Source organism: Panthera pardus, unplaced genomic scaffold (genome assembly GCF_024362965.1).
Source record: "Panthera pardus isolate Hobbes unplaced genomic scaffold, ASM2436296v1 HiC_scaffold_16, whole genome shotgun sequence".
NCBI classification, from domain to species: domain Eukaryota; kingdom Metazoa; phylum Chordata; class Mammalia; order Carnivora; family Felidae; genus Panthera; species Panthera pardus.
Window position 1 is genome coordinate 28,794,034 of NW_026526721.1, and position 20,051 is coordinate 28,814,084.

The 20,051-nt window shown below is 37.3% G+C and overlaps 1 protein-coding gene across 5 annotated transcripts in view; it reads right to left on the reverse strand.

The window, feature by feature from the left end:
• Positions 1–1,020: 1,020 nt before the first annotated feature.
• Positions 1,021–20,051, reverse strand: part of LOC109277827 (multidrug resistance-associated protein 1-like) — an 88,036-nt gene continuing 69,005 nt past the window's right edge. For 3 of the 5 annotated variants that reach the window (XM_019467745.2, XM_019467740.2, XM_019467743.2), the window contains 10 exons: positions 18,985–19,139; positions 16,841–16,996; positions 13,629–13,828; positions 12,758–12,884; positions 11,333–11,434; positions 7,721–7,864; positions 5,079–5,237; positions 3,642–3,808; positions 2,476–2,670; positions 1,021–2,130 (listed from right to left, as the gene is read on the reverse strand). In XM_019467745.2, coding sequence (XP_019323290.2) covers positions 2,004–2,130; positions 2,476–2,670; positions 3,642–3,808; positions 5,079–5,237; positions 7,721–7,864; positions 11,333–11,434; positions 12,758–12,884; positions 13,629–13,828; positions 16,841–16,996; positions 18,985–19,139 — 1,532 coding nt within the window. In that variant the 3' untranslated portion in view covers positions 1,021–2,003. The remainder of the gene's footprint in view (positions 2,131–2,475; positions 2,671–3,641; positions 3,809–5,078; positions 5,238–7,720; positions 7,865–11,332; positions 11,435–12,757; positions 12,885–13,628; positions 13,829–16,840; positions 16,997–18,984; positions 19,140–20,051) is intronic. The other 2 variants (XM_019467742.2, XM_019467748.2) reach the window with 2 other exon arrangements.

Below are 20,051 nucleotides of genomic sequence, written 5' to 3' on the forward strand. Positions count from 1 at the left end.
TAAATAATGCTGCAATAAACAAGAGGGTGTATATATCTTCTCAAATTAGTGTTTTTTGTTTTCTAGTAATGGAATTACTGGATGATATGGTAATTATATTTTTAATTTTTTGAGGAACCTCATTCTGTTTTCCACAGTGGCTGCACCAATTTGCATTCCCACCACAGAGTTCCTTTTCCTTCACATTCTTGCCAACCTTGTTATTTCTTGTGTTTTTGATTTTAGCCATTATGACAGGTGTAACATATCTCACTGTAATTTTGATTTGCATTTCCCTGATAATGAATGATGTTGGGCCTCTTTTCATGTCTCTGTTGGCCATGTATATGTCCTCTTTGGAAAAATGTCTATTCAGGTACTCTGCCCATTTTTAATCAGTATACTCATTTTCTTGGTGTTGAGTTGTATACGTTCTTTATATATTTTAGATATTAACCCTTTATCAGATATATCATTTGGAAATATCTCTCCCATTCAGTAGTTTGCCTGATGTTTTGTTAATGGTTTCCTTTAGTATGCAAAATCTCCCAATAGTTTATTTTTGCTTTTGTTTCCCTGGTTAAGGAGACATATCTAGAATAACGTTGCTAGACCAATGTCCAAGAAATTATTATGTTTTCTTCTAAGAAAACATTAGATTTCAGGTCTCATATTCAGGTCTTTAATCTATTTTGAGTTTATTTTTGTGTATGGTGAAAGAAAGTAGTCCAGTTTCATTCTTTTGTAGGTAGCTATCCAGTGTTCCCAACATCATTTGTTGAAGAGTCTAGATCCCTTTCTTAATGGAATTCAACAGATATTTATTCATTGTTTACTGAGTACAAAATATAGTGGTTGACACTTCAGGGATTGTAAAGACAGGAAAACACCTCTAGTGGCTTCCACTCTAATGGAAGGAGGCTTTAGATAATCTAGGGTTTTATAACTTAAAGCAAATTTTCATAAATACCTGTAGGGATGAAGCTAGGTTGTACATGGCTGTAGGAAGGAGAAAAAGTGAATAAAAGAAATAATTGATGGTTTTTCAAGAACATGTTAAAATATTTTATTAAAACCATCTTGAAAGGAAAACGCCATTAAAATTTAAATACTTCAAATTTGAAGGGCAACTCAGAGAAATAATATTGCTTGTATTACATAAAACTACTATATTAAAAAGTCCTTCAAAATATGATTAGTATTACAAATCAACAATCTTCTTGCGAATGTATACCATCTGATATATAAGTCACTGAGGTTAACCCAACCAAAAGTATAATGTTGCATAGAAAATACCATTTTTTAATTCAAAGTCAATAGTAAAAATATTTTTTTAAATAAAGTACACCAGAAAATTCAGTTAATATACAATCACTGTTTCCAAAATCAACTGAATAACTCTTAATATTTTTTGTGATTCCTCCATCATTTTATATGCTGTCCAGTAGCTCAGCATATATTATGTATGTCTATAGATACCTGTATCATATACTTGAAAATGCCGAGTCATTCATTCTTCAAACATTTGTTGGGTATCAACTGTATGAAAATCACTATGCTAGGAACTTAGCATACAAAGACAGCTGAAACTGGGTACTCGCCTTTAAGTAGCATTAGTGGGAAGACAGACTAAAATAACTGAAATAGAGTCCCTGCCATGGTACATGGGTATGCATGTGGGGATGGTGAGGGCACAGAAATGGGGCAGCTGGATCAGAGTGGAGAACAGAGGGGAATATCAGGGGACATGTCACAGAGAAGGTGACTCCTGGATGAACTCAGAGATCTTAAAGGACAAATGGCATGTAGCACACTGGGTGCTGTGGAGCAGGCCGATATTCCAGAGGGCAGGAATGGAAGAGAGAAGTTTGGGTACAGCCCAGGAAAGTTAGAAATACGATGCTTATCGATATTTACGCCAACATGTAGCTAGGGGCCTGTCTTTGTGCACTGCTCCTTGTCATTTTTTTAAATACTAACTTATTTTTTACTCAGTATAACCAATACACAGCTAAAATCACTCATTATTTTGTCACTGAATCTTGTGTTATTCCTGCTTCTGTTAGCATTTCAAAGAAAAGTCCTTTCTGGCATATCAAATTCTGTGGTGTTCCAAATTCTGTAATCCTTCCAGAGTCTAGAACAAGTACCCTGCAATGTGAAAAGAACCCAGTCAGGTAATTATAATCAGTTTTCCAGTTCACCTTTTTTTCTTTTTCTTTTTCTTTTTCTTTTTCTTTTTCTTTTTCTTGATAAAGTAAAGTTTAGATTACGTAGTGAGTTATGTCACTACAAAATATGGGGACCACGGAACTCAAGAAGTATATCCAGTTTTCTAATATTCTGTTAGGATTAGCATATTCTTCTAGTTGTTTCAGAAAACAATTGTTTTCAGCACAGGTAAAATTATTAATGGCAATCAGTATGTTTAGTGTATTCAGTGGCTATCTCTATAGAGATATAGAGAGATGTTTTATTTCTGAAAACAAAGCATACCTATCAGAATCAATGATAGAATGCAATCTGTGTGCAATCGTCAGGATGGTACAATCGGAAAACTCCTTCCTGACTGTGGTCTGCACCAGGTTATCAGTCTCAAAATCGATGGAAGCTGTTGCCTCATCCAAGATGAGAATTTTTGTTTTTCGAAGCAAAGCACGAGCAAGACAGACAAGCTGCCGTTGTCCAACGCTGTTAAAAAAATGAGTAAAATAACTTCTACAGTGGACTTTATGGCTACACACTTCGCGCTCTGTAATTCTGATTACATTGCAATTCACTTTCTAAGCCACACCTTCATTTATTCAAGAAATATTTATTTTGTCAAAAGAGACAAAAATCTCAATGTGGAGTTTATATGCTTATGGGTAGACAGAAAAAATAAACATGATAAATGAGTAAAATGCATAGTAATAAGAAGAATTCAAGCACACAGGAAGGGAGGGTATAGAGAGTGGGCATGGGGTGAACATTAGATGGGCCTGCCAAAGAAACCCTCACTGGATTGAGGAAGTTGCCTTTTATTTCAAGACCCTTAGGAAGGGGAGACTGAGCCATGCAGATTTCCAGTGGAAACTTGTTCCTGGCAAAGGGAACAGAAGATGCAAAATCCCTGAGGCAGTCAAGGGCTGGCTAGGCATGTTGAGGAAACAGCAAGGGGGCCAGTGTGGCAGAAACAGAGGCAGGGAGAGAGCAACCAAGAGGCTGAGTCATGCAATGCAGGGCTTGAGGGGATCTAGTTCTCTTATATCTCTGATCACAGGGAGGATCTAGTTCTCTTTCCTTATGTCTCTGATCACATGAAAGGGACTGTCACTGGTCATCAAACCGCCAGGAAGAAAAAAGGAGCCCTTTACAACATTTTTAGGAAGAAAGTTATTCGAGTAGGAGTCTTTATAAAAGAAGAGTCAATTAAATATGACTTTTCAGACTGTATTTTTCCTTCCCCCCGCCCTTTCTTCCTTTCACCAGCATTTCCCAACCAGTGGCTACCATTTTATTCCTTGTACCTCTTCCCTAGAGGGAATCAGCAATAGTGTGCTCCGAATAGACCAAAGGAGGTCTTTGGTGACTCAGGAGCGACTTCCCTTTGAGGCTAACTCAAAGTTCCTAAGGAGCCTTGGAATGAATAACCGGACCAAGCTTTGTTCTTAGCAGCTTACCTGAGGTTTTCACCACCCTCTGAAATCTCATGCAGCAGCTTCTTGGGAAGGGACTGCACAAACTCTTTTAAGTGACACAGTTCTAACACCTCCCAGAGCTGGCAATCAGAATACTTGTCTAAAGGATCCAGGTTCATTTGTAGGGTTCCAGAAAATAAAACAGGATCCTAGAGAATAAAATCATCACTAGTAATCTCATTGTCACATGATGCATAGATACATTAAAAAATTAGATTCAGAAAATAAACAAGGAAAAAGCAAAATGATTGACCTAGATAGTTATAAAATTCATTATATTGAAAACAAAAGCAGAAGAGAATCAGAATAAGCTATAAGTGAGATTGAATCATTTCCAATTTCCTGATCATCTTTCTCCTTAACAATGTCAATACTAGCCATAATAATAATGATGATGACAGCTGCCATTTGGTCAGAGATATAAGATAACATAGAATTGAATAAATGCAAACTATAGTATGGACATAATGTTATCAATCATCTTCCAGAAAGATGGAAGTCCATACTCCCATTTTACAGGTAGTGACCTGGAGGTTCAAAAGAATGCTTGTCTAAACTGTCCAAAGACACAGAAGGTAAGTGGTTGGGTAGAATTCAAATAGGACAAGTCCATGCTCTTTCCAACTTACCAACATGCCTGCTGAAACTGTATTTTACTACACCTGTATTTATTTTTAAGAGAGGAATGACTAATATCTCTTTTCTTCATTAATTTTTTCCCTGCAAGAATTCCATTCAAATTTGCTTTTGAAGTAAATTCATGAATAGAGGCATATGTCTAAATAATATGACAAAGAGATTAAAGTATTTGAAGATATTTTTAGAAGGTAATACAAAGATATCTCATAAATGCTCAGCTTAAATCTCTCAAACAACTGAATAAGTCATCTTTGACTACAGGGGCATATTCTTGAGCCAATTTGCATACTTGTTAATGATCAAGTTCCTTTGATGCCACAGAGAGACAAATCAAAGGACTTGAAAAAATGATCTAACTGAATTATTATTCTTTTCATCTTTTAAAATGTGTTTAAATTTCAAATCAAAAGAGGCAAAATTCTACACTCACTCTACCAACTAAGCAAGAGCTTTTGTAATTTTTTTCTTCCAAAAAATACCAATGTGTGTTTCAGTCTGAGATCCACTTCATTCAAATTTTATTTGCATTTACTATTATGAAGGGAACTTGTAAAGCAATGTGCCAGTTTTTCAAATAGATAAATGCATTTAGGAAAAATACTTTACAGTAAGAATGTTTAATAGGATTCAGTTATGTAGTGATATTTCATAACACATCTAAAATGCTCTGACTTTGAAAAATGAATTTAGATGCTTGGAAGGAACACACTAAAAAAAAAAGAAGAAGAGGAAGTTTATTTAGAGGGATTTAAGAAAGTCTACTGACAAAACAGGCTTTACCTGTGGAATAATATTAAGTTTGCCCCGAAGGTCATGAAGTCCGATAGTTGATATGTCAATTCCATCGATAATAATTTTGCCTCCTGATCTTTCCACAATTCTAAATAGGCAATTTGAAAGTGTTGATTTGCCTGCTCCAGTCCGTCCCACAATTCCAATCTGCAATAAAATGATCATGGGCAGTTTGCACTGTGCTTTTTGTAAGGGACTGGGGCTTTTGCACTGACAACAGATACACTGTCAGATCAGTGGGATTTAATTTTGCCAACCAGAATAACCCTGACTGGCATGGAATATGTAATGTGGACTGTAAGGATAAGTCTTTACCCAGACACTCATTACTCATGGGAAAGGCTCAGGTTAAAATGTGTATTTTCTCTACTTTTGAGTTATTTAATAACCACATAACCAAAACACGCCAGCAGCCCCAGGAGGAGCAGACCACCCCTGACCTATCCTGGGACTAGCCATTAAGAGTGTGGCCAAAGATGACTCTGATAATGGGGTGGTTTTCTTGGGACTTTCAAAATGAGGCTTCTCTACTCTCCTTGCCCCAGAGGGACAAACAAACAAAGGGAACAAACAAAGGGAACAGGAACCCTTTGCCAGAAGGATAGCAAATCCAAAGGAATGTTTGCAAATTCCCTTGGTGTATCAAAACAGGTACTGCACTAAAACTATAGAAGGTGGCCACAGATAACATGCAGGATCTTGGATTCCTGGACAAAATAATCACCTTGTCATAAATAGCAAATGATTGCATATATTCCTTTGACCACGAGGACTGAAGCAATTCCTTCTGCGTGTTGATTTGTACTTTCGTGTTAATGGGAACATAAGGCAGAGAAAACATTACGGAGGTTGGTTTTCCCTGATAAAAGATCTTAAATCTGACACTCTATGCCAGAAAAATCAGGAATCCGTTAAATTAATTGGCATAATCAAAATCCCACAATGATTTCATTTGTTCCAAAGACATTTTTTTGTCCTTGATGTTATTGCAGTGGACCTGGTTTAGACATTTAGAAAAAGAGATGTCTGGGGTCACAAAAGCCAGGTCTGTAAAAGAAAAAATGGGCCATTGCCGTTAATTTTTTGTTCATTTTTTTTTTTACTTTCACTTATTTGTAAAATCTTTCTGTCTAGGGAAATAATATGTTTTCATAAAACATTTTAAAAACTATGGGAAAAACTATAGAAGTAGAAACTATTTATAATCTTGTCACCTGAAGAGAACTACTATTTATGTTTTACAACTGTTCTAGGATTTTTGCTAATGTGTTTACCTGTTTGCTTTTTTAAAACAGAAAATTGATATAGTATCAACAGTTTTGTATATAGCTTTTATTAATCAAATTACATCTCAAGTATTTTCCCATCTCACTAGTAATGCTGCAAAACATGTCATTGACTATACAGATATTCTCTCCTATGAATTTACTGTATTTCAGGTAACTTAATTTTATTGTCTTATTATCACTCTTTACCTAATAGAGGAAGTAAAAATAATAGTACACTACTACTGGATACATATCCAAAGGAAATAAAATTAGTATCTTGAATTGAAATCTGCACTCCCATGTTCATATTCCCAATAGCCAAGATATGGAAACAACCAAAGTGTCCATAGAAGAATGGATAAAGAAAATGCACGCACACACACACACACACACACACACACACACTGGAATACTATTCAGCCATAAAAAGAAAGGAAATCCTACCATTTGTGGCAACATAGATGAACCTGGTGGACATTATGCTAAGGGGAATAAGCTATATGGAGAAAGACAAATACTGTATGATCTTGCTTATACATGGAATCTACAAGTCAAACTTGTAGTACCACAGGGTAAATGGTAGATACCAGGGACTGAGGAGTGGGCTAAATGGGAAGATGTTGGCCAAAGGGCATAAACTTTCAGATGAATAAGAAGAACGTGTTCTGGGGATGTAAAGTACAGTGAGCTAACTATAGTTAAGAGTACTGTATTGTATACTTGAAATTTGCTAAGACAGTACATCTTAGGTGTTCCTACCACAAGCAAAAATAAATGAATAAAACAAAAACAAAAAGCCTTGTAATTATGTGAGGTGATGGGTGTGTTAATTACTTTGAATGTGGTAATCATTTCATTATCAAACCATCACATTGTACAGCTTAAATATATACATTATTTACTTATTAATTATAACTCAGTAAAGCTGGAAACGTACACTAAAATCATGTTTCATAATATAGTATGCACAATTTAAAAATACCTTTTTTAAAGTTTATTTATTTATTTTGGGAAAGAGAGAGAATGAGTCGGGGAGGGGCAGAGAGAGAGAATCCCAAGCAGGCTCCACATTGCCAGTGAAGAGCTTGATGTGGGGCTTGAACTCACAAAACTGTGAGATCATGACCTGAGCTAAAATCAAGAGTATGATGCTTAACCAACTGAGCCACTCAGATTCCCCTAAAAATACCTTTTTTAAAAAGGAAATTTTATTCTATATATAGCAAACAGTTGAGTTTAATACTTTTATATGAAATTTGAACAAAAGACCATCTTCTATTCTGTACCGTATTAAACTTTGACCTTAACAATGAATACTTTCAGATAAAAAGGAGAGTGAAACTTATGAAATGTATATGGTACCTTCTCTTCTCCATGAGTCTGGAAAGTGATATCTTGTAATGCTAAACCAAGATCATCTCGGTATCGAGCCTGATAATTAATAAATTCCACTATCCCTTTGTTGGGCCATTGTGCTGGAGGCCTTTTAGACATTATCCAGGGTGCCTTGAAGCAAAGAAAGAATACAATAACTACAATAAAAGTAACTTTCCCTCTAAAAATAATTACCATGCATAAAAAACACAAGTGATGGAAAACATTTGTGGATATTATGATCTCCTGAGTACAGTTTTAAATATTACCGGCATAAAACTTCTCATCTACTTATAAGAAAGCTTAGAAATTAATTTTTAGAGGTAACCAGGCTTCCCACTCCCTATCCAGTTATTAAGAAGAGTCTTCTTAAACCCTACAAAGGAGCTGAAGGTAATCTATTTGAAATTGCAGCTGAGATGAGGACAGTTTGGCATTCATTCATTGCCCAAATACTGAGTATTTACTATGCTAGTCAATGCTTTAGTTGCTGGAGATTCAGCAGTGAGCAAAACAGACACAAATTCTTGTCCTTACAGAGCATACAGCCTGCTGGGAAGGGACAGAAAGAATCACATAGCATATGCAAAATGCTAAACAGTGATAAAGCTTTGGAAGACGGGAGATAGGCAAGTTAGAGGTGGTGTGATTTTTAAGTAGGGTGGTTAGGAAAGGCTCGGTTGGACAAGATATGAGAACAAGCTGTTGGGATATGGGTTGAATCACTTTCCTGGCAGGCACCTAACAACACGTGCTGAGGTCCTGAGACAAGGCCTGCCTGGGATGTTGGGGGAACAGGAGGAAGCGGAAGAACATGCAGGAGAGTGTGATGTCTGGTGGGGAGGTGAAGTGCTTTCATGAGAGGGAGTGATGCCCAGTTTCAGATGATGGATCAGGTCAAGGGAGGCCTGAAAGGAGACCACGGGTGATCTCCAAGGGCAGGTTCAGTGAAGTGGTGGAATTAAAAGCCTGTTTGGAGCGAGTCCAAAGTAGGATGAGAGAAGTACAGGCTATTCCAAAGAATTCTGCTGTAAAAAGCCCAGACAACGTGGGCTACAGAGAGATAAACAGAATTATCTGGACAGTTTACTTCTTGCATGTCAAGGGGTTTTAGAACTTGAGTTACCAAATTACATAAAGATGATTTTTTTTAACGTCTATTTATTTGTTTTGAGAGAAAGAGTGCATGCGAGTGGGGGAAAGGGCAGAGAGAAAGGAAGAGAGAGAATCCCAAGCAGGCTCCTCACTGTCAGCACAGAGCCTGACTCGAGACTTGAACCCAGGAACTGTAAGATCATGACCTGAGCCAAACCCAAGAGTTGGGCGCTTAATGGACTGAGCCACCCAACCACCCCACATAAAGATGATTTTGTTTTAAAAATGTGTGGGTGTGGGTGTGTTATGTGTGTATTCACACACATTTTATTGTTTTTTACAATATGAAAAGAATATATATATATAACATTTATACATATAAAAAGTTTACATATAAAAATATTTATACAAATATTTAGAAAATACAGAAAACAATAAAATGATTTAGTGGTCTTCACATGGCAATAGGCTGAGCAAACTGAATACTGATAATTGGAGGTTGTGCAGGTAGATTAATCTTCCATGAACCATGTGTGAAAAAAGAGGTTAAGACCTGGGGAAGACTCTAGAGAAGAATCAAAGTTTAGGTAGAGTTGGAGGATATAGATATTAAAATTTTTTAAGTTTATTTATTTTGAGATAGAGAGGCAGGGAGGGGCAGAGAGAGAGCGAGAGAGAACTCCAAGCAGGCCCCTCACTGTCAGTTCCCAGCCCAATGTGGGGCTTCTAATTGTAAGATGATGACCTGAGCTGAAATCAAGAGTCCGGATGTTTAACCTACTGAGCCACCCAGGAGCTCCAGGCTGTTGATAATATTTTAGCATCTTTGTAGGTTAAGAGAGGCAAGGGGGTCAGGGTAGGAATTAAAGGAAGTGGTTAATGAAGCAACATCTGAGAGAAAAAATGAACAAATATTACCAAAAATACAAGTAGAAACTCAGGTTTTCTATTTGGAGGAGGGACACCTCTTCCTGAGAGATATGAGCAAAAGAGGAATGTTTCATGAAGATTCAGATACCTTTACAGGTGGACTGAAGAAGATACAGAAACTCAAGTCAACTATAACATCTGCCTTGTTAATTCATGGAACTGGGAGACAGAAGTAAATCAGATTAGTAAAATACACTGATATCTCAAATATTATACTGTCAATAGTCTAATTCTTCTACTCTTCAAAAAAATTTTTTAAATGTTTATTTATTTTTGAGAGAGAGAGAGAGAGAGAGAGAGAGAGAGAGAGAACAGGAGAGTAAAGGGCAGAGAGAAAAGGAGACACAGAGTTTGAAGCCGGCTCCAGGCTCTGAGCTGTCAGCACAGAGCCCAATACAGGGCTCAAACTCACAAACTGTGAGATCATGACCTGGGTCGAAGTTGGATGCTTAACTGACTGAGCTACCCAGGGACCCCCTTTAAAAACTTTCTTTTAATGTTTATTTATTTTTGAGAGACAGAGAGAGACAGAGTGTTAATTTTTCTACTTCTTTCTTAAGTTTATTTATTTATTTTTGAGAGAGAGAGAGAGAGTGGGGGGGGGGGGGAAGCAGAGAGAGAGAGAGAGGGAATCCAAAGCAGGATCTGTACCACCAGCACAGAGCCTAATACTGGGATCAAACTCAGGAACCTTGAGATCATGACCTGAGCTGAAATCAAGGGTCAGGTGCTTAACTGATGGAGCCACCCAGGCACCCCCAATTCTTCTCTTGTCTAAATTATAACTAATTAAAGGAAATAAAACAGACTGATTTATTCTCCTCCTCCTTCCCATGCGCAGAGATGCTAATGATGAGTAAATGAAACAGAAGGCATAAGCAATAAGTATATAGTTAATTTAAAAATTGCGCAGACTTTAATTATGAGAGCACTATATTAAGACACCTTTCTCAACATAAAATCCTCACAAAGTTATAATCTTAGATTGCATATTTTACTCTACATTGGTAGAGGACAAATCATTGTGCCTTCTAAAAACAAGTAATCATATTTCATTTTTATAACATAACAAATGTTATGTATCTTACATTTTACAAATGTATCTTACATTTTATGTATTATCTTAATTTAGTTATCTGTGGTCTTTTCTTCTATTTTTGTGATATATAAAATAATGGTGTATTCCACAATACATTGGGTTTTAATTTTATTGAAATGCTGAATATTAAAACATGAATTTGGAAAGGTAGGCTTTGTTTAAAATTTATTTATTTTATTTTATTTTATTTTCTTAAACATTTAGTTATTTTTGAGATAGAGAGACATAGTGTGAGTGGGGCAGGGGTGGGGGGCAGAGAGAGAGAGGGAGACAGAATCAGAAGCAGGCTCCAGGCCCCAAGCTGTCAGCACTGACCCCGACGCAGGGCTTGAACTCACAAACTCGAGATCATGAGCTGGGCCGAAGTTGGACACTTAACCTAGTGAGCCAACCAAAATTTTTTTTAAATGTCAATTCAAGGTGCACTACAATATCTCAATCCTGCATCTATTTATTGGTTATTTAGGAGTGCTTACCTCTTTACCCATATTTTCATATTCACAAACTCTTTCAATGGAAACTGCATTGGTTTCAATTTCACAAGCTTTCCTTACCCAAAAATTCAGAGATTGAGTAATCTGGAGGGAAAAACCCAAGAGCTTACTGACTGGTTCTTTAGTATTTTACATAATATTAATAATACTTTATACACTTTCACTTTTCATAGTTTTCATGTACTTTTCTCTCTTCTGATTATTTAACAACTTTAGAAGTAAATATATTTATACACATACACACAAGTGTTTCTTTATGTTAAACTGATCAATACAAACAATGTTTTTTTGGCAGAAGATAGAATGAATATAGTTCAACAGGTATGGAAGGAGTCCATACTTAGTGTAAGGAACAGTGGATACCAAGACTGATGAGATGTGCCTCAAGAAGTGTACGTCCCAAGTGAGAAAAAATTTGTGAATAACATTACCTTTGGCAGGATTCACTGGAAGCAGGAATCTCCTAACTCTTGACCACTCTTGTCTCCTCTTTTTTTTTAAACTCTACTTTCTTCTCACCCTACCCACAAGTACAGGTGGTAATTCAAGCCTAATTCTGGACGTCAAAAAACTCTTGTCAGTTCAGTTTTTCCTCAAGTTTGCTGCCAAATCATTTGATGGCCAACCTGACTTGAACTGACATGGGGCTCTTTAAAGTCTTTACTGAACCCACTTAGAGTAAACATTCATATATTTTACCGCAAAGCAAGTAGTTTGATTATGGGATTCTGCCCCAGACCTTGACTATGGTATATGTGTCATTATTTCCTTTCTACAAGACTAAGTTCTGAATTCTGAAATGCAACTGGCCTTAATTAAGGTTTTTGGAAAAGGGATGAAGGGCAAGTACCCACATCATCTAGACTTATCCTCTAATAATATGTAATTATACTAAGTAATTTAAGGAATATCCTATTTTACAAAGAGGGCAAGAACACACTCATACCACTAGTACTTTTCAATGTAATATAAAATAGGGCTTATTAGGGAAAAACTTACAAGCAAAGAAGGAGAGCATGTACTCTCCCCAGAGTTTGCATTATCTCCTTGGTTAGACTGGGCAAACTGGATTGGCAGGCCACAGTGGAGAGAGCCCCCTCCCCCCCCCCCCATTACATGCTATAAATCCATAAAGATAGGAGAACAAGAAACTTCTGGGTAACTGTGTAACAGCAGGAGTTTCCTGGTCTTTTAGCACTCAGCCTGTTCTCTCTGTGAACTGACTTAGTATTGCTGAGCCAGCTTCCTGCTAGTAGCAACAGAGGAAGAAATGAGCCTCCAGGGCAATCCAGATTTGTCTCTCATTACTTAGTTAATACAATCTATAATTCAGACAGGCAAAGGAGAGGATAGTTTAATTAATTGCATTATAAACATATCATATACCACAAAATCATTATTACTTACATTTAGGGCATAGGATATGGACAAGCCAACTATTGCTGAATCTATCGAACTGCCAGCCAGCACAGCAAGCAGTGCAGCAAAAAATACCATTAGGTTGCCAAGGAATTCAAGTCTAACAGACAGCCACCTGTGATAATGGAAAATATTCTTCAACTGAGATGCAAGATTTTTGGTGTACTTGGTCTGAACTCTCCTCTGGGAAATGTAAAATAAACATCAATAGCTGCTTTCTTTTCCTAAGAACTCAGTCAAAATAGGACGATTGCAGTGATGATACATTAAAGGATTCCTTTGCATAAAAACACTTTACTTTTGCAGAACTTTGTTTTAAAACTTAATCAGAATAAAAAAATCAAAAAAGAACACCAGCTAAAATGATGCGTCGTATTTTAAAATCCTATTAGAAAATCAATCACCTTTCCGATTACATATCCTTTTTTCTATGGTAACATTAGTCTCCAAAAGTTATATGTGCCCCGCTATTATTTAATATTTCACTTTCCTCTTTATGTAAAATGATGATCTCAAATTTAAACTATTATAAAGTATTGCTTGCAAATAGAACATATTCTACAAATATAGAATATAACAGAGTCATATCTCTAGAAATTCCAATAGCATCCTATATGACCTTCAAGAAACTTGGGACCTTATTTTCATGTAAAGTAGTGTGTACTTTTATATGAATATGAACAGATACATTTTAACTTAAATGTCCATTAAATATTAGAAACAGTTAAGGCTTTCTTCTTTTTCTTTTTTTAATAATTTCATGAAATGCCGTTGCAAAACATTCCTTCTGTTTAGAAGTCAGGGCACAAGACATCTTAAAAGAGACTGGTCTTGAGGTAGGTATATTGCTCTCACTTACCTGTTTGAAATTACATTATTGTAGAAACAGACCAAGTTCTCATTCACCACCTCTTTGTTTTGCTGGATAAACCTCTGTTCGTGTCCAAATGCCCGGATAGTGGACACCCCTGATAAAGTCTCACTAAAGTGGGAAATGATAGGAGAGCGAGAGGCTCCTGCCAATCGTCGAATCTGCCGAGAGCTTGCTACGTAGTATCTCTAACCGGAAAACAGAAAAAGGCAGTTGGAAAGATGGAGCAGAAATTGCTTCCATAGTTTGAAAATGACAAGACCCCAAAAAGTGAAGTTCAAGTTCAGTCTCCAGTACCTGTGAGTGTGGCTTTATTTGGGAATGGAATCTTTGCAGATGTCATTAAGGATCTCCGGATGAGATCATCCTGGATTTAGGGTGGGCCCTAAGCCCAACTCTGAGTGTCCTCATAAGAGACAGAAAAGGAGAAGATAAAGCCACAGGGAGGAAGCCATGTGAGGATGAGACTGGAGAAATGTGTGCATAAACCAGGGAAAATGCCAAGCATTGCGAACAGCCACCAGAACCAGGAGAGAAGCATGAAACCAATTCTCCCTCAAAGGCTCCGGAAGGAACCAACCCTATGTACACCTTGATTTTGGACTGTTGGCCTCCAGAACTGTGAAAGAATAATTTTTTTGTTGTTGTTTTAAGCTACCAAATTTGTTACAGGAGCTCTAAGAAATGAATACACCCTTGGCACAGTAAAAAACCCAGATTCTGGACAGCACAACTAGAACAGAGGTGGGCAAGGTTCCACTTTGGTAATCTTTTCAAACAACCATTACTGAGTACCTGCTGTGGAAAAAGCTCTATGTCACATGTTGGAAATGTGACCAGGGAGTGAACCCATTAAGTGAAGGAAGTTAGTCAAGTATACAAACAATACTATTTTTTTTCCTAAATATAATTATGGAAAAAATATTCATTTTTCTGGTCTACAAGCACTTCCCTCCAGTGCAGCCACAAGTATAATTGGCTACTTCCCCTCCAACTTGGTTGAGAATAATTGGGATGGGCAGAGACTGGAGGGCTGGAGGGAGCATGTCCTAGTTAACTGGACCATCATTCACCAGCCCCAGATAATCACAACACACCGGAAATGAAAATCAAGAATTACCACATTTTGCAATGTTTTCAAGAAAAATCTTTGGGCTTGGAGTTTTATGTAAAATCACTGATTTTAAAATGTCTTCATTTTAGTAAAAAACACTGAGCAGGCCGGACAAAAACATATCGGAAACTCCATATGGCCTGTCAACTTGCAGTCTACCAGCTCTGCTCTGTGTTAAGTGCCCTGGAGAACACAGAGGAAGGATTATGGCATTCTGGGATTGCAAGGGGACTTAAGAGATTGTCATAAAGAAATTTTCAGGAAATTTCAACGAATTGCAAAAGCACTGGAGTTCTTCCACGAATCTATCTAGAGTATTTAGTTTAAGAACTATTGATCTAGATCAATGCTTCTCATACTTTAATAAAAATCACCTGGAAGGCTTGTTAAAACACAGACTGTGGGCCTCACCATGATAGATTCTTTATTTCCTCCCAGTTTTATTAGAATGTGATTACCAAATAAAAATTATATATGTATACATTAAGATGTGATTTTTTTAAAAAAGAGGTACAACCAAAGATTCTGATTCAATAGGTCTGGGGTATCTCCCATAGGTCTAGGGACCATACTTTGAGTAGCACTGATATAAAACAAAACTCCTGTTTTATAGGGGGGATCAATGAAGCCTAGAAAGGGAAGTGATGTGCCAAACATAAAAGTCAGGAAAGTAATTAGAATTTGAGGCTCTTGAATTCATATTCAGGGCTCACTCCATACAGTGTCCCCTAACAAGAGATGGTTTCTAGATCGTTTCCACTCCTGGTCACCCTGTTATAGTTTACCAACCACAAGACTATCACATAAATTTTCTTTTGTCATATGAGCGTTGTTTTTTTTTTTAAGCAGGTACAATCGTACCATCAGTACCATCCTTCATGGTCTAGATTTGTTTCTTTTAGCCCTAAGATGTAGTTGTCTTCCCTAGAAGACTTACAATCTCATTGGAGAGATAATTTGTGGTCTAAAAATAGCCTATAATACTAGTAGTATAATAAATCAATAATACCTGAATGAGTCTCATCTCTTTGCACTATTTTGGTAAAGAATGCTTCATTCACACAGAAAATGAAATATGACCTAGGCCATGAAAGGTAAGTAACATCCAGTCAGGCAGAGAAAACAGGGAAAACATAGAAAGTAGGAGGAATAATAATCACAAAGGTGTAGAAATAAGAAAATGATTAACATTCTGGTTTGGGCAGATTAAACTCCAATGCGAATTTTAAAACTTGGGTTTTGGGAAAGCACTGAACTACAAGAACTGCATCCTTTCATGTAAACAGCCTCAAAATACTTTCGTATTTAAATTAAATATGTGTTAAGACATCTCATTAAAAAATAAATTTCATTTTACACTGTAGTCTCACAGTGACATAATTTTGGAACGTGGTTGACCACATTTTAATTGGAATATAAAGATATATATCATGTCATGAGAGATCTGTTTAGTTCTTCTAGGAGTACTTTGCCGATATCAGGGATAACAGGACAAAAAGGCAGCATCTGTTTCTCTCTTGGATTTACAGACAAATTAACTTTCTGCTAAAATGCAAATACCATATAGATTTTGTGGTGACCATAAAAATGCACAACTCAGTTCTCCAGCTGCAGGGAGAACAGCTGACTGTCAGTCCAGCTGCTGCCCTGGCATCTACCACTCTATTAAGCATGGAGGCCATGTTACCCACAGGTTGTTTCCAGGCAATGAGTGGGGATGGCAGGGGTGCTAGAGCAGGCCCATCTCGGGGACACATGGAATACTCCAATGGGTGACATTGGTTGTAGATTCCCCATCCATTTGATGAATCTTTCATGGAACTGTCCTGTAATCCAAGATTTTCCCTACCCAATCCTCTTCTCTCCCTCACAGGAATCAGACATGCATTGCTGTCTGAGGGCTCACCCCTTGGCTCCCTCTCCTCTATCTTTTTCAGGCATTCTCTAGTCATACTCTACTATATGGAATCCTTTCTTGGAATCTACTTTTTGGAGAACTTGAACTAACAGGCAATTGAAGTGGGCTTGAACCTATAATTGACTGTGAACTTCTGTTATTAATACACATAAAAGTCCATGTACTTACCTGTATAGTGAAATAGAGGAAAACCAAGGGAATAATCCCCAGAATGAAGAGTGGTAAAGCTCCTACGATGACCAAAACTGTTCCAATAACATCCAATGTACAATTCACCCAGGTCCGTAAGTAGTAATGGAAACGCATATCAATTATAAACATGTCCTAAAAAATTGATATCAGGTCACTATATTTTTAACTTTTCATGGTTTAGAATGAGAAGAAGAAGAAATATATCATTCAATGTAAAAATTTTAAAAATACCTGGATGTGACAATATGATGATTGAATACGTCTAACTACATGGTCTTTGCCCTCCCCAATCTATCCCTACATATTTTCCCCCTGTAGTCAGTTGTAATAGTTAAGAGGGTATTTAGTAACAAAATGCCTATGATCAAGCAATGTGTATTTCCCAGTGACAAATACACAGCACTTAGTTTATGTGACTGATGTCAGACTCTGCTTAAAAAGATTTTAAAAAAGAGTCCAAACCCCAGTGATTGGGTGTTCAGGAGCATTGGCCTAGCACTAGTCACTACTTAAAAAATGTAAAATACTCCTGGGCCATTCTTATCCATCAAGAACACATTCAGTGGCCTTCTTGGCTAGCTGGGTCCTGTCAACATCACAAAAGGCAGGAAAACAAAATAATTTTCATTTACAAAATTAGAAACTGAAAGATGGAAGTGGACAATGGGAATGAGAGAAGAACATAGCGGGGGTGCCTGGGTGGCTCAGTCAGTTAATTGTCCAACTTCGGCTCAGGTTCCTGAGTTTGAGCCCCACATCGGGCTCCCCACAACAGTGTGGAGCTTGCTAAGGATTGTCTCTCTCTCCCTTTCTCTCTCTTCTCTCTCTGCCCCTCCCCTCCTCTCTCTCTCTCTCTCTCTCTCTCTCTCAAAATAAACTTTTAAAAAAGAGAGAGAGAGAGAGAACATAGGAAGGTCATGCATCAATTCACATATAAGTTAATCAAATTTATGTTGTCAAATCTATGGTATAAGGTATGACCTATGAAATCCCAGGGAATAGGAAGACATCCAACCTTAAGGGATCAACTAATCAGTTTGTAACAAAATTGACACAAAGAGTGGAGGTGGAATTTTATTAAATCTAAGTCTTGCTTTGGGATTTTCCTGATTATCTCATGAACCAAATAGGGTAAGAGCATCATATCCGTATGTAGTTTCCTGCCTGTCTTTAGAACACACCTTCCCAGGGCATCTGGGTGGCTCAGCTGGCTAAGTGACCAACTCTTGATTTTGGCTCAGGTCATGATCTCATTGTCCAGGGATTCAGCCCTGCATCAAGCTCTGCTTAGCACGGAGCCTGCTTAGGATTCTCTCTCTCACCCTCTCTGCCTTTCCCCTGCTCATGCTCTCTCTCTCTCTCTCTCAAAATAAATAAATAAACATTAAAAAAAATAGTGAATATAATGGGGAAAATCCTGGAGGTAAGCAGAGACACTCTGGGAAGCTATACCCCTTCCCACATTCACCATAAGTGAGTTGACAGTTTTCTTAAAAGCAGAATGCTTAAAATACAAATGTCTCCATAAAGACTTAAATTTTCTTTACCTTCTCAGCTTAAATTAGTGATTCTCAAGCTAAATATATACAAGAATTGGAGTTGTAGACACCAGAGCACATATACTTTTTGGATTCTTCCAGCAATTTTCAAGGGTTATTTTGATTATGTGTGTAAGATGTGATGCTGCTATACATCAATTATAAATATCCCAAGAATTAGAAATAAAATACCAAGAAAATCTATACTAAACATAATCCCATCTTTTCAGGGTGATTTTTTTTTTTTTGCAAATGCTATTGCAAAGGGGTGCCTGGGTGGCTCAGTTGCTTAAGCGTCCAACTGCTCTCAGGTCATAATCTCGCAGTTCAAGGGTTTGGGCCCCATGTCAGGCTCTTTGCCCCATGTCAGGCTCTGTGCTGACAGTTCAGAGCCTGGAGCCTGCTTCAGATTCTGTGTCTCCCTCTCTCTCTGATCCTCCCCCACTCATGCTCTGTCTCTCTCTGTCTCAAAAATAAACACTAAAAAAAAATTTTTAAAAATTTAAAAAATGCTATTGCAAGGTATTAAATATGGATCATCATTTTTAAGCATGCTATTCAATAAGGTACAGCTTTACTAACCTTGGTGAACCGATTGATTATCTGGCCTATAGGACTGGTTTCAAAAAACTGGAGCGGGAGGTGTAGCACATTATCCAATAGCTGAGCATACAATGTTCGAGAGGCAGCCAGGGACCCTCGAGTGAGTATATAGGCTCCAGAGCAGACAAAGAGACCTAAAAACAAATTGTTATCAAGGGCATGTTAACCTTTTTAAGGAATTTTATATTTTAATTCTCAAAGTATTGTTTATCATAGCGTTTTTTAAATGGAAAACTCAAAGCACAAACTTAACGTGTGACTGTGGATCAAACTAAGTATAGATGTAAATGGTGCATTTATAATAAATACAGACACTCTGATGGGTTGCAATCCTATCAAAGAAGAACTCTCCTTATTCATGGGCATAGATTCTGGAGTAATGAACAAAATATAGCAGATCAACCAGGTTCGCAGAATTCTAGCAACCTATTCGTGATGTCCCATGGGACAATATGGTAGTCACTGGTGCTGCTAGCCAAATAATTTCAGTTCTCCTAGCTTCTAGTCCATGGTAGAGTTGTCCTTTCTGGCCTCCTTGTGATGTAGGGGACCATATCAAGGGTTCTGAAGAACAAGTTGAGGGAGAAACAACACATAATACCAGGTTAAAGCATTTAATTGTTGGTACCAGAACTGCTCACGTTTATTCCTCGTACAGTGCCTGCTAACATTTATAATGGTGGTTGGATTGCTTCTTCAACTTGGGTCACAAGAACAAGTGTAGTCCTTTACTTGACCCACAATGAACACGTTTTTTTTTTGGTCTGTTAAGCTACTGAGATTTGGTTGGTGGAAGAGTTGTTCTTGCCACAGCTGAAAAGGCAGACATATAAATAATAAGCATCTAGCTTTATCTATCGACTATTGTTACTTGCATTTGACAAAGCATGACAAGAAAGAGACAAGCTCATAGAAGGCTATCCATGTGGGAGAGGAAATGAAAGGACAAAGAATTCTCAAAATGGAGAACTTATAGGGCTAAAAGAAGTCATGCTTCGTTACAGTGATTGGTCAAGGATGGATATGTGATTCAAATTGTTTCAAGG